Source organism: Miniopterus schreibersii (assembly GCF_964146895.1).
Source record: "Miniopterus schreibersii genome assembly, chromosome: 3".
NCBI lineage: Eukaryota > Metazoa > Chordata > Mammalia > Chiroptera > Miniopteridae > Miniopterus > Miniopterus schreibersii.
This window is the reverse complement of record NC_138103.1, coordinates 28756305-28768743: the sequence shown is the minus strand read 5'-3', so window position 1 is coordinate 28768743 and position 12439 is coordinate 28756305. Positions and strand designations below refer to the sequence as shown.

General features: G+C 46.7%; 1 protein-coding gene and 1 pseudogene across 9 annotated transcripts in view; one reads left to right on the top strand and one right to left on the bottom strand.

Moving 5' to 3' along the window:
- The window catches only part of POR (cytochrome p450 oxidoreductase), a 64594-nt gene that overhangs the window by 32134 nt on the left and 20021 nt on the right, over positions 1-12439 (bottom strand). For 4 of the 8 annotated variants that reach the window (XM_081133304.1, XM_081133305.1, XM_081133311.1 and 1 more), the window contains one exon: positions 1213-1404. In XM_081133304.1, coding sequence (XP_080989430.1) covers positions 1213-1391 — 179 coding nt within the window. In that variant the 5' untranslated portion in view covers positions 1392-1404. Of the gene's footprint in view, positions 1-1212; positions 1405-10803; positions 10905-12137; positions 12218-12439 lie in introns of all 8 variants that reach the window. The other 4 variants (XM_081133307.1, XM_081133310.1, XM_081133309.1 and 1 more) reach the window with 3 other exon arrangements.
- On the top strand, positions 7614-8947 carry LOC308554968 (snRNA-activating protein complex subunit 2-like; annotated as a pseudogene). Its single transcript has 3 exons — positions 7614-7969; positions 8258-8519; positions 8616-8947. The product of its transcript is annotated as an snRNA-activating protein complex subunit 2-like (transcript).

The following is a 12439-nucleotide window of genomic DNA, read 5'->3' as shown; positions in this document are numbered from 1 at the left end:
TGATCTTTCATATCAGCTGGTCATGGTTTCAGATCCCCTGACTTTTCCTTCCTAACGATAACATCTAGCCCAGCCAGCTTGGCTCAGCGGTTGAACACTGACCTACGATCCAGGAGATGAAGGTTCAATTCCCAGTCAGGGCACATGCCCCAGTTGTGGGCTTGATCCCCAGTAGGGGGCGTGCAGAAGGCAGCTGATCAATGACTCTCATTGATGTTTCTCTTTCCCTCTCCCTTCCTCTATCTGAAATCAATACACATTTAAAAAAATAAATAAATAAAACTAAAAATCAATAAATATATTTTAAAAAAAGATAACACCTAGGCCTGCCTCAGTTGTATTTCAGCTCCAGACACAGAGAAGCAGCAAAACCAGACAAGTGACACCCTGCTGCCTCAGGACCAGATGCACTGACTAATCACCCCCTGTCCTGGCTCCAACCAATCAGCCCATGACCCTGAAAGAGCACACCTGGAAAGCTGATGAATATTCTATTGGGACCCTCTCCTGAGAGCTCCCCTAAGATGCCCACCTGCAAGAGAGATAAATATCCTCAAAGCAAAGGACCCAGCAGTGGCAGCTCATCCCAGGCTAACCCCCTGAACTTGTCTCCAAGACCCCCTTTTCTCTGGCTTCCTAGTGAACTAAAGCAGCCCCACCTAGGGCTCTCATGTTGCTTCTTCTATGCCCTTCCTTTTTCACTGTCCCAAGTGTGTTTGTGCTGTGGCCAATAAATTCTTGCTTGCTTTGTTGCATTTTGTCTCTTGACTGAAATCTCTCGTTCAAGAAGACAAGAACTGAGGTCTCACTGTCTTGCGGGTAACAGAAAGATCACAGACTGGGGAGATGCCAGTTCCAGCTCTGCCTTGTGCAGATGACTCTGGGCAGCATCTATAACATCCCTGAGCCTCAGGTTATCTATCAGTAAAATGGCCTTCCACTCTGAATGGTCCCTGTGAAGTTCCAATAAGGCAGGCATAAAAGGACCTTGGAAACGCTGAAATGCTGTGTAAACATAAGGAAGATTTGAAGCATAGTCTACCAATAAGGCAAAAGCCAGACTCATCCCAAAATGCTGTGGCGAACCTTGCCTCTCTCTCAGCTGGCTCACTCCAGACCAAGGCCCCAAGTACAGAATGCTGGTTGGACTGACAGAAGCATCCCAGATCTCTAGAATGCTGAGAGAGAGAGATCCTGAGCAGTGTCACTTACGTTGCTTGGATTCTGGTGAACTCAGGGATTTCGTCTTTTTTCTTTCTGAAGAAGAACCAGTAGGTCAGGAGACCCACAATGAGTGAAAACAGAATCATGTCCATCGTGCTGAAAAGAGACACTTCCTCAGCCACAGTCTCAGACCCAGTGGCGCTGGTATCTGTGTTGGAGTCCCCCATGTTGATCACGAAACTGTGGGGAGAGAAATAACAGACTTCAGCAGGGAACAGCAGGGTCCACCTGAGGCCTGCTGGGGAGACCCCTGAAAGCTTCAGCCTGGACCTCATGCCCCAAGGGCTGCAGCAACAGGCCAAGCACCAGGGTAGGAGCTGCTGGCTCCTGAGGAATAACTTTTGAGTAACTGTATACACAGATAGTTCATGCTAGCAATGTCATTTAGGGTGAACACTTGGGACTCCGAATCACATTGTCTCAGTTTGACCTTTGGAGTGCTGGAGATTAAGTTAGCTTAGAGACACCAGTGCTCCATGCCTATAAGACTGACTCCAAAAAAACCCTAGACACCAAGGCTCGAGTGAGTTTCCCCAGCTAGTGATACCTCATATGCGCTGCCACACACGGCTGCTGGGAGAATTAAGAACTGTCCGTGTTCCTCCCAAGAGAGGACAACTGGGAGCTACCAACACAGATTTCCTGGTTTCTTCTGGACTCCACCCTATGAAGCCTTTTCTGTTGCTAAGTTTAGTCTGTACCCTTCTGCCATAATAAATCACAACTGGGAGTAAAACAGCTTTTCTGAGTTCTATGAGTCCTAGTGAACCAGAGGGTGGTCTTGGGGACCACCCAACACACCAACGTAATTAGTTCCTTTAAAAGATGCTCAACTGGTCCTTCCACCATTGAAACCTGACATACAGGTAGATATTATATGAGTCAACAAAGACCAACGTAAGAGCACCCGAAACCTCAGCAGTTCACTTATGCCACCTCTCAATAAGGCTAGGCTCAGCTCAGCTCAGCTCTGAAGTTGCATCATTCCATTTTGCAATTACTGCTTTTACCAACTGGGTTGCTTTCACCACAACCATGGTTCCCAGATTCAGTCAGGAATGCCCATTGTATTTCAGCAACTCAGGCAACAGGAGATTGCTTCATATGTGACTTCCGTTAGCTGCCACTGCCTCCAGGAAGTGACAGGGCCGGCCCTGAGCAATTAGAACACCCTAGCATCTGAGGGTGTCAGCCCTTCCCTTTTGCAACTTGGGAGTTGGTTGTTCATAATAGGCACTCACTTCACTCTTTGCTTTCTCATTAATCTGAGGTGCTTCCTAATGTCTGAGTTCCTGAGATAAGCTCAGCTCATCCCTTTTGATATCTTACATTAAAGGACAAACTCAACTTTAGTGCCCACAGAGAGTACTGTTTCTATTTAAGTATTAAATTATAAACACATTTAACAAGTATTCATTGTTAGTCGTCTTTCTATCCAACCTTGTCTTGTCATCTATCATGCCCACAAGCCTTCTGTCAAGCTCTCACAAAATCAATAAGAGAGAGGACCTGCTGGGATGAATTTTGGAAGGACCACAAAATCATGAGGCAGCAGACACTCAGAGCTGTGCTGGAACCAGCTGGGAGTTCTGGTCAGGACTGATGTGCTGTCACGGGGAAGCCCCCAGCTGGCATCCCTCACAAAGCAGCAGTCAATGGACAACGGTTTCCTGTCCTGCTGCCCTTCCAACTCAGGTCTCCCAGCCCCCTTTCTTTACCAAGGGGGAACTAATGCCCACAAGAGATTGCTGATAGATACGCAAGTTGACTGCACAACTCAGAAGAGAAAGCTCATTCCCAGCAGATGGTTTCTAAGTGACAGTGCACTGCAGGGCCAGGGAGACTGCACCTCAGCACTCACACAATCCCATTCTTTAGGTAACGGTTGGGTTCAAGCCTCCCAGACCACTGCAAGAAGCCACTGTTAGAGACTACTCCTAACAAGCCCTTCTCTGCACAGTAGCCAGTGGGATCCTTTGAAAAAGTCAGATCTTGTCACTTCCCTAATCAAAACCCTTAAATGGTACAAAATCTAAAGTCTTTACCTGGCCTATAAGCCCAATATGATCTGGCCCTGGATATCACTCCCACCATGTTTCTCACTACTCTGCCCTTTCCTCACACTTTACCAGTCACACTACCCTCCTTGCTACTCCCCAAGCCTCCTTGTGCTTCAGGGCCTTTGCACATGTTAACATGTTGCCCAGGGTTGTCTCCCTCACTGCATTCAGGTCTCCGCTTGGCTATCACCACCTCAGAGAGACTTTGCCTCACTGGTCACCCTCCCTCCCCTTGCCCCCTCACAGGACTGATCACTACCTGACATTATCCATTTTTTCCCACTGGCCATCTCTCTAAACACAGGGTTAGCCAACAAGGGCAGGGACTTTGCTTTGTTCACATCCTGGCAGATAATGAGCACCTAGTACCAACTTGTAAATAAATAAAGGTATGATTCTAGAGTAAGTGGGTTGGTAAAGCATGGCATTCAGATTTTCATAATCTGAAAAGCACAATACAAATACATCATCAGAACACAGTGTGAAGCTATGTCCACTCTTCTTTATTCTTGCTCTGTCTCTAATACCTGCACTTCCTGCTTCTTGCAACATCTCAGGCATCTCCATTTTAGTTCAGAGTCTGAACATCACAAATTCCTGTCCCACTGTGGAAACAACCAGGCACTCCCGCTGGAAATTTAACTGGGTCCCTGAAGCAGGTAGGGATGGGGCTCAGGCCCTTAAGCCTCCACCAGCACACTGCACACTGTTAGCACTCAGATGTGGGGTCTCAACAAAACTGAGAATGTTCCCAGCAGTTCTGACTCTAAGGTGTGAAACTTCAGACAGATAAGAGCTACAGAGGAGCTCTGGAAAACACCTGGCAATCATTTATCTGAGGCTGATCTGCAATGCAGAAATGGTTAAGCAGCTTGCCAAGTGGCAAAACCAGAAAGAGATTGCCAGCTTCCCAGGGGAGGGCTGTGTGCAGTACCTGTCTGAGAAGGAAGACCTATTGAACACCTGTCTCTCCCCTGCTCTGCGGGAGCTCATAAGGGAAGAATAGTGCCTCTAAATCTGGTGGGAAGGAAGGGCTGGAAGGCTGGCAAGAAGGAAGTCAACCTGGGAGGAAAAACTTTGACCCCACACTTCCCACACTAGGACACAGAGGAGCATGCCTGGGGGCTGAAGCTGTTAACAAGCTATTAAACCATTTTTATTACTTCACTTAAACCAGTATTTTCACACTGAAGCACATACACACCCCCACCCACATCTCCAGACTGCATCTCTATATCCCTGCCCCAGAGCTATTACATGTGCCTGAAATGCTCTTCCTCTAGTTGTTTCCTACTCAGTCTTCAGGCCTCAGCTCGAATGTCACTTCCATGGGTCGCACTTTCCTGGCAAAATGCTTGGTACATAATCCAGTGCTCAATAACTACACATGGAATGATTGAAGGCAGTCAATGAATACATTATGACACAGAATGCAAAATTTGCATGAATAGATAGCTTGAAGCTTGTGGATTTAAATGACATTTGGCAATGGGACAGAGGATCCTAAACTCTCTCAGTTCATGAAATCCCTGGTATCTCAGTAAAATTTTTGTGGTATTCTAGGCCCAAAGCAATACCTAATAGCTCCATATGGGAAGTAATTAGGTCTAAACGACCACTAAAACCACAGCTTTGCAAAGATACAAAGTCATCAAAAGAAATGTAGAAGATCTAACACTGAAATTGAACTACCCCAAGACAGTACTAACATGGACAGATATAGGCTTTCACTCATATGGACTTCCACTGCATTGGAAAATTAGGCACCTCTGGAAGTTTACTGTGGTGCCTCAGCAGTCTAGGAACAAAGACCCTATGACATAAAGTCACTCTCCTCTGCTCTGTGGCATATTTTGATGGGAAAATTTTTGGACATCCTGCCTAACAAGTGTCCTCTACTTTAGGTGTGGCAGGGTAACCACAAGACTGTCTGAGGTCCCTGCAGGCACTCCAAGGACTTTGGGAGCCCTGTGTGATCTTTTTGCCCTGTGAGTCATTTCTTCTTTCCATGTGCAAAGCTCACAGGGCCAAATACAACATTTGTCAGCAATAGGAAAAAAAAGAAAAAAAGAATAAAGAAATGGGCTTGAGAAAATAGAATGAGTAACTTTATATATATATAGATACAGATACATGTATCTATATATACATACATATATATATATAATTGATTTCAGAGAGAGGAAGGGAGAGGGGGAAGAGAGAGAAACATCAATGATGAGAGAGTCATTGATAGGCTGCCTCCTGCACGCCCCTACTAGGGATTGAGCCTGCAACCGGGCATGTGCCCTACCAGGAACTGAACCTCGATCTCCTGGATCCTAAGTCGATGCTCAACCTCTGAGCCAAGCCAGCAGGGTGAAAGAGTAACTTTTAAACTAGACCAGTCTTGCCACAGCCCTGCCACCAGCTGCCTGAGCCTCTGGGCAAATCCCTTATGTAAAATTAGGCACAGAAACGAGGGTATGTTCAAAAGACCACTCCAAATAGAGCAGATCTGACTTTACCTTTTATTACAAATTAGGTCTATACATAAGCTTTTATTTTGATTATACAAGACAGAAAAGGGCATAGATAGATAAACACTATTCCTCCCAAATTTCAACAGCTAGCCAATTCTCACTAATGATTAGCAACTCCAGACCCTGCCCCAGTCAGCAGGCAGCTCAACACAATGCAAAGCAGGTGGACAAATCGCTGGCCTCTCAGGCCAGGGGCATTGGCGGGACCTTCGCCAGCTTCTAAAAGAACAAACAATGTAAGAACGCAACTTTTGGTCAGTAAACAAGACTGATCAACCAACTCGGCACTGACATCAGAGTGAGCCCATCACCTGATGCAGCAAGAAGGAAGGAAGGAAGTGAGCAAGCAATTTAGCCAGCCCCTTCAGCATGCAAATCCCCCAGCAGCAAACAGTCACTGTCACCTCGAGGCAGACCAGAGGAAGGTTTTGCATCCATCATCCGGTTACAGTGGGAAGAGGATCTGCTCAGTTCCACAAACCTCTGCCAAGGTTTACTAGCTTAAAAGGGAGGGAAAACCCTCAAGGAAACAGACTGCTCTTGCCTATTAGCTCATCCTCCAAAGACTGAGAGGTGATCTGGGGATGGTATCTCCCCTAAGGCAACCTGCTAAAGAGCAGTGCTCAAAGGAGCAACTGGAACAGATTCCTCTCTAGCTAGAGTCCACAGAGTTTATCATCCAAAGCAAGATGTGGCTGGTGTGGATTTCTTTGGGTTTATCCTGTTTGGGATTCTCTCAGCTTCTTAAATTTATAGATTTGAGAACTTTTCAGCCATTATTTCTTCAAATACTTTCTCAGCCCCACCCTCTTCCTCCTCTCCTTCTAAGACTATGATCACATAAATATGTTTTATTAGTCCCACAGGTTCCTGAGGCTCTGTTCAGTTTTATCAGTCTAGTTTCTTTGTTGTTCAGATTAGGCAATTTCTACTGTTCTATCTTCAAGTTCATTGATGATTTCCTCTCCATTTTTGTGGAATCATCCATTGAGAGTTTTTTATTTTCCAGTATCGTGTTTTTTCAGTTCTAAGATGTCTATTTGGCTCTTCTTTATATCTTGTATGATTCTAACATCTGTGTCATCTTGATGTTGGCATCTGTTCAGTGTCTTTTCCCATGCAAGTTCAGAGTTCCTAGTTCTAAGTATGGTGAATGATTTTTAAAAAAATCCTCACCTGAGGACATGCTTATTGATTTTAGAGATAGGAGAAAAGGGGGTTGGGGAAGGAAGAGGGGGGTGGGGAAGAGAGAAATATTGACTGGTTGTTTTCCCATATGGGCCACAACCAGGGATTGAACATGCAACCTAGATATGTGCCCTACCTGGGAATAAAGCCCACAACCTTTCAGTGTATAGGACCATGCTCCAACCAACTGACCCACACCGGCCAGGGCTGGCGAGTGATGTCTTTATTGTATTCTGAACATTTGGGGCATTGTAACACTCTAAACCTTATTTAAATCCTCTCTTTATCTGGCGTCTGCCACCACACTGGTGGGGGATGCAGAGCGCCAACTCACTGCTGTCATTCATAGGCATAGCCTAACAGTTACAATGCCATGGGGAGGCCTGATGTGGGGCAAAATAGAGTTCTGAGGACAAAGAAAGTAAGATAGTCCAAAACAGTCAAAGAAGTTGCACCATTATCTGAGCCGCATCATGAAAAATGAACAGGGTCTACCAATCATATAAGGGAGATAAGAGAAATCCCAGACAGAATAAGCATGTACCAAGGCCTAAGCCATGAAAGACCAATAGCTACAGAATCTGGTGTAACTCAAGTGCAGTACAAGGGGGCATCAGGCATGAAGACCCCACAACGGCGATGAGCAGCCCCAGCACACTATCTGGGCGAGGTGACTGGCAATGCCGCGAAGCAGCAGCTGCTCCGACTACTGCAGGCATGGCAGGGCCAGCAGGAGTGGGACGCCATCGAGCTGGCAAGGGAGCTGCCGGGTCAGAGCAAGGCCAAGATTTGGGATTTCCTCCAGCAGTTCAAGGGCTGTGTGGCCCAGGAAGCCATTCAGAGGGTACATCCAGGTGGCCTAAAGGGTCAAAGGTGTCTGGAAACACAGCCCCAGCCCCCATCGAGGTATGGATGAATCTGGTTGAGAAGATAACAGGCCCATTGGAGGAAACCCTGACTGTGGCTTTCTCACATGTATAGCCATCCCTTAGGGAGGCCAGGGGTGTCTCTAGGTACAGGGTCATACATAAGAGCCTAAGTAAGTTATGGATCTGTGTCCTGGGCCCTTTCTCTTGCTAACTCTGTGACTGGTCAGTCACTGGACACCTTGAACCTCAGTATCCCCCCTCTGAGGCCATCTTCTGTATGTGACACCTTCCTTGGGTGAGCAGGTGGAGGTGGAGGGCTCAGCACAATTTATAGGGCAGCGAAGTGGCTGAAGAGGACTTCTGCCTTTCTTTTCCTGATCAGTCTGCCTGCCAGGCGCCCACCATCATGGCTGTGGAGCCTGTCAGCCTCCTGCACTCCAAGCCCACACAGGCACGTGGAAAACTACAGCCCCTTAACACCCTTAGTGGACAGGAGAACCAGAGCCCTGAGGTTCCTGGCCCCACCCCTGAGGGACCTTCTGAATTCCTGGCTGTCCCCTCTGCAGAGGGAGACCTTGAAGTGGACTTTGAGAAGATATACAAGTACCTGTCATCCATCTCCCACAGCTGCCATGGCCCTGAGCTTTCAGCAGCTGGTGAGAAGAATGGGGGGAAGTGGGGGCTGTGGTGGTGGGGTCCCAGGCAGCAAGCCCTGCCCTCCTCTTAACCCTCCTCTCTCCACCCACCACCAGAGTCAGCTGTGGTCCTTGACCTGCTCGTGGCACTTCCCGATGAGCTGCCTCACCTGCCCTGTGCAGCTCTGGTTGACCATATGATGGATACATACCTACACCTGATGGCCCCCCAGTTGGACCCCAGCAGTGAGAGCCTGGGACCAGGGGCTGAGGATTGTGGAACTGGCTCTAGAGGGCAAGAGGAGGACAGCCAGGCCATCCCTCAGGCACCTGAGAATGCCAGGCCCGGCAAACCAAGATCTGCCTGGCAAGCAGCTGGGGTCTGCCCCCTGGACCCATTTCTGGTACCCCTGGAACTTCTGGGTCAGGTGGCCACCCCTGCAAAGTGAGGGGCCCAGCAGGCAGAGGACACACCAGGCATCTGTGAAGCCCTGGCCCTCAATTCTGCTTGGGCTAGCACTGGGTATTCATGAGGATCTGGTCATAGTGGAAAGCCCCTAACTTGGTGTGCAGTACCAAGTGGCCTTTAAGATGTTCCGTACAACAGGGTGTCCCAGAAATGAAAGCCCAGTTGTATAGGAGTTCAGCCACAAAACTGAGGTGAGGGCAGCCAGATGGCTGGGCTAAAACCACCATCAAATACTACCCCCCTCATTGGTCCCTCCCCCTTCCTACATCCTGTCACCTATGCCCTATAACTGAATAAAGTTGTCAATCTGTTAAAAAAAAAAAAAAGTGTCGTACAATGGAATGCATTTGTATGGGTGGGTGTAAAGGTGGTAAGAGATTAGCCTTTTAAATGAGACTGAGACCAGTGTGCAAAGGGCCCAGGAGCCCTGTATGTGTCTAAGGTCTTTGGGCCCTGGGCAGCAGGTGATGACAGGGTGAGGGTGTGACATGATTAGAAAGAACTATGTCATACAATGGTGCTTGTACCATGTCATGATAGTACAGTCACAGAGCCTTGATCAAGATAATCTAGACTAGCTATACTAGAACATGCTCAGGCCAATGTTCCACAGCAGATGCTTAAATGCCTCTAGCTAACAACCTTTCCCCTACATAACAGGGCTTATAAGTGTGATCTGGAGACACATGACTGTTATTGTGAAAGCTGGATCTGGAAAGCATGACTTGGCGAGAAGCAGACAGAAGAGCCAGCATCACTCAGCACAAATTGAGCTGACAAAATCCCAAGGGTCTGACCACTGGAACTGCAGCTGGTCATGGAGAGACATGCAGGCTTGTTTCAATCAGTCTCTCTGGGACCTTGGCCACCTGGCCTGAACACCAAGTGGGGTGAACCCGCAGATCCCAAGTCCTTGGCAACATACGCCAGGGCCTTTTGTGGGTATAATTTAGTAACACTATTAAAAGTTAGCACAGGGCAATTTATGGGTACAAGATCCTTCGTAGGAGCTCTGTGAGATAACAGAAAATATATATATTGGTCTCTGTCTCCTGTTCCTGGAACAGCTCCTAAAACCCTTGGAATTTCCTAAGTTATAGGAGAGAACAAGCTGCTGCAAGGCATGGCCCCCATCTTAGCGGATGTGCCAACAGAAGGCTGGGTAATCTGAGTTTAATGACAGAGAGAGTACCTGCCATCCCAGGGGCCTGTGACAAAGACCCCCCAAATGAATTAATTCATTAAACTGAACTGGCTGATTGGTGACAATGCTGAGGGAAAACCCCAAGGCTCTGACCCGAATATATACTTAAATCCTGACTCCTAGAACTCTTTTGCTGAACCCTTTGAATAAATACACACATATTCTTCTAGTTTACATCAAACAAGAGCTACGGAGAGCAGAGGCAGACATCCCACACAGTGATAGGTGAGCCCATGACATATCCTAAGGCCTCAGGAGAGAGGAGGAGAAACGAGGTGGCTTAGGGCAACCTCTGAAAATGGCAGGAAGGACGAAGTACTAACTCAATTAAAAAACTGGTCCCAAGAGTTTTTGCACAGCAAAGGAAACCATCCACAAAATGAAAAGACAACCCACTGAATGGGAGAACATATTTGTCAACACATCTGATAAGGGGTTAATACCCAAAATTTATAAGGAACCTATAAAACTAACCGCCAAAACAAACCAATTAAAAAATGGGCAAAGGACATGAATAAACACTTCTCCAAAGAGGACATACAGAAGGCCAAGAGACACATGAGAAAATGCTCAACGTTGCTTAATCATCAGAGAGATGCAAATTAAAACCACAAGGAAATATCACTTCATACCTGTCAAAATGGCTCCATCAACAAATAATGAGTGCTGGCAAGGATGTGGAGAAAAGGGAACCTTCACGCACTGTTGGTGAGAGTGCAGACTGGTGCAGCCACTGTGGAAAACAGTATGGAGCTACCTCAAAAAATTAAATATGGAACTGCCTTATGACCCAGTGATTCCACTTCTGGGAATTTATCTGAAGAAATCCAAAACACTAATTCTAAAGACTATATGTACCCCTATGTTCATTGCAGCATTATTTATAATAGCCCAGATTTGGAAGCAGCCCAAGTGTCCATCAGTAGATGAGTGGATAAAACAGCTATGGTATATTTACACAATGGAATACTACTACTCGGCCATAAAAAAAGAAAATTTTACCCTTTGGAACAACATGGATGGACCTGGAGAACATTATGCTACATGAAATAAGCCAGTCAGAGAAAGACAAGTACCATATGATCTCATATGTGGAGTTTACTGAACAAGCCTGAACTACCAAGCAAAACAGAGACAGACTCATAGATAGAGAGCAGGCTGACAGCTCTCAGGGTAAGGGGAGGCAGGGGGTGTGGAGGGATTGAGCAAAAAAGAAAAAAGAAAAAAACTCATGGACACAGACAACAGTGTGGTGATTATGGAGGGGAGGGATAGGGGGAGGTGGAAGAGGGTATGGGGACATAAATGGTGATGGAAATTAAATGAAATTGTTAAAACAAACAAACAAAAAAACCTGGTCCCAAGAACAGTCTGTGCTTCACACAGAGCTGTCTTAGCTTTATCAAGGAGCTTCTTATGGAGTAAATGTTCTTCTGGCTCCACCCAGCGCACCATTATCATGTCCTAATTATGTCTTTTTTTTAAAATATATCTTTATTGATTTCAAAAAGAGGAAGGGAGAGGGAGAGGGAGAGGGAGAGAGAGAGAGAGAGGTAGAAACATCAATAATGAGAGAGTCATTGATCAGCTGCCTCCTGCACACCCCCTACTGGGGATCAAGCCCGAAACCCAACCCGGGCATGTGCCCTGACCAGGAATTAAACTGGGGTCCTTCTGGGTCCTAGGTCAATGCTCAACTGCTGAGCTACACCCAGCTGAGCCTAATTATGCCTTTAAAATCTAACTTTGGGCCCTGATTGGGTAGCTTATTTGGTTAGAGCATTGTCCCGGTACACCAAGGCTACAGGTTTGATCCCTGGTCAGGGCATATACAAGAAACAACGAACGAATGCATAAATAAAGGGACAATAAATGGAACAATAAATCAATCTTTCTCTCTCTCCCTTCCTCCCCTCCTCTCACTTCCTCTTCAACAAACAAACAAACAAATAAATAAAAGTGCAACCTGGTCTGCACAGACACAGATTCTGCTCCCTGATGGCACTTTCACTGCTCCTTCTGGCTCCAAGAGGGAGTACTTGGTATCTGTAAATGGTGACAGAGAGGAAAAGGAATACAGGACTAGTGGGCCTCCCCACTCAGGCACCTCAACAACCATTTGTGGCAGAATTTCCAGACTCTCCCTGCAGAGCCTCCAACAGCAGAGGACTTACCACCTCCTTGCCTTGTCTCACTCTGCTCAAATGTTTATGTTAAAGGATTAAGAGCCAGGCCAGAAGCTGATCACCCACATAGTGTTTTTTTCTA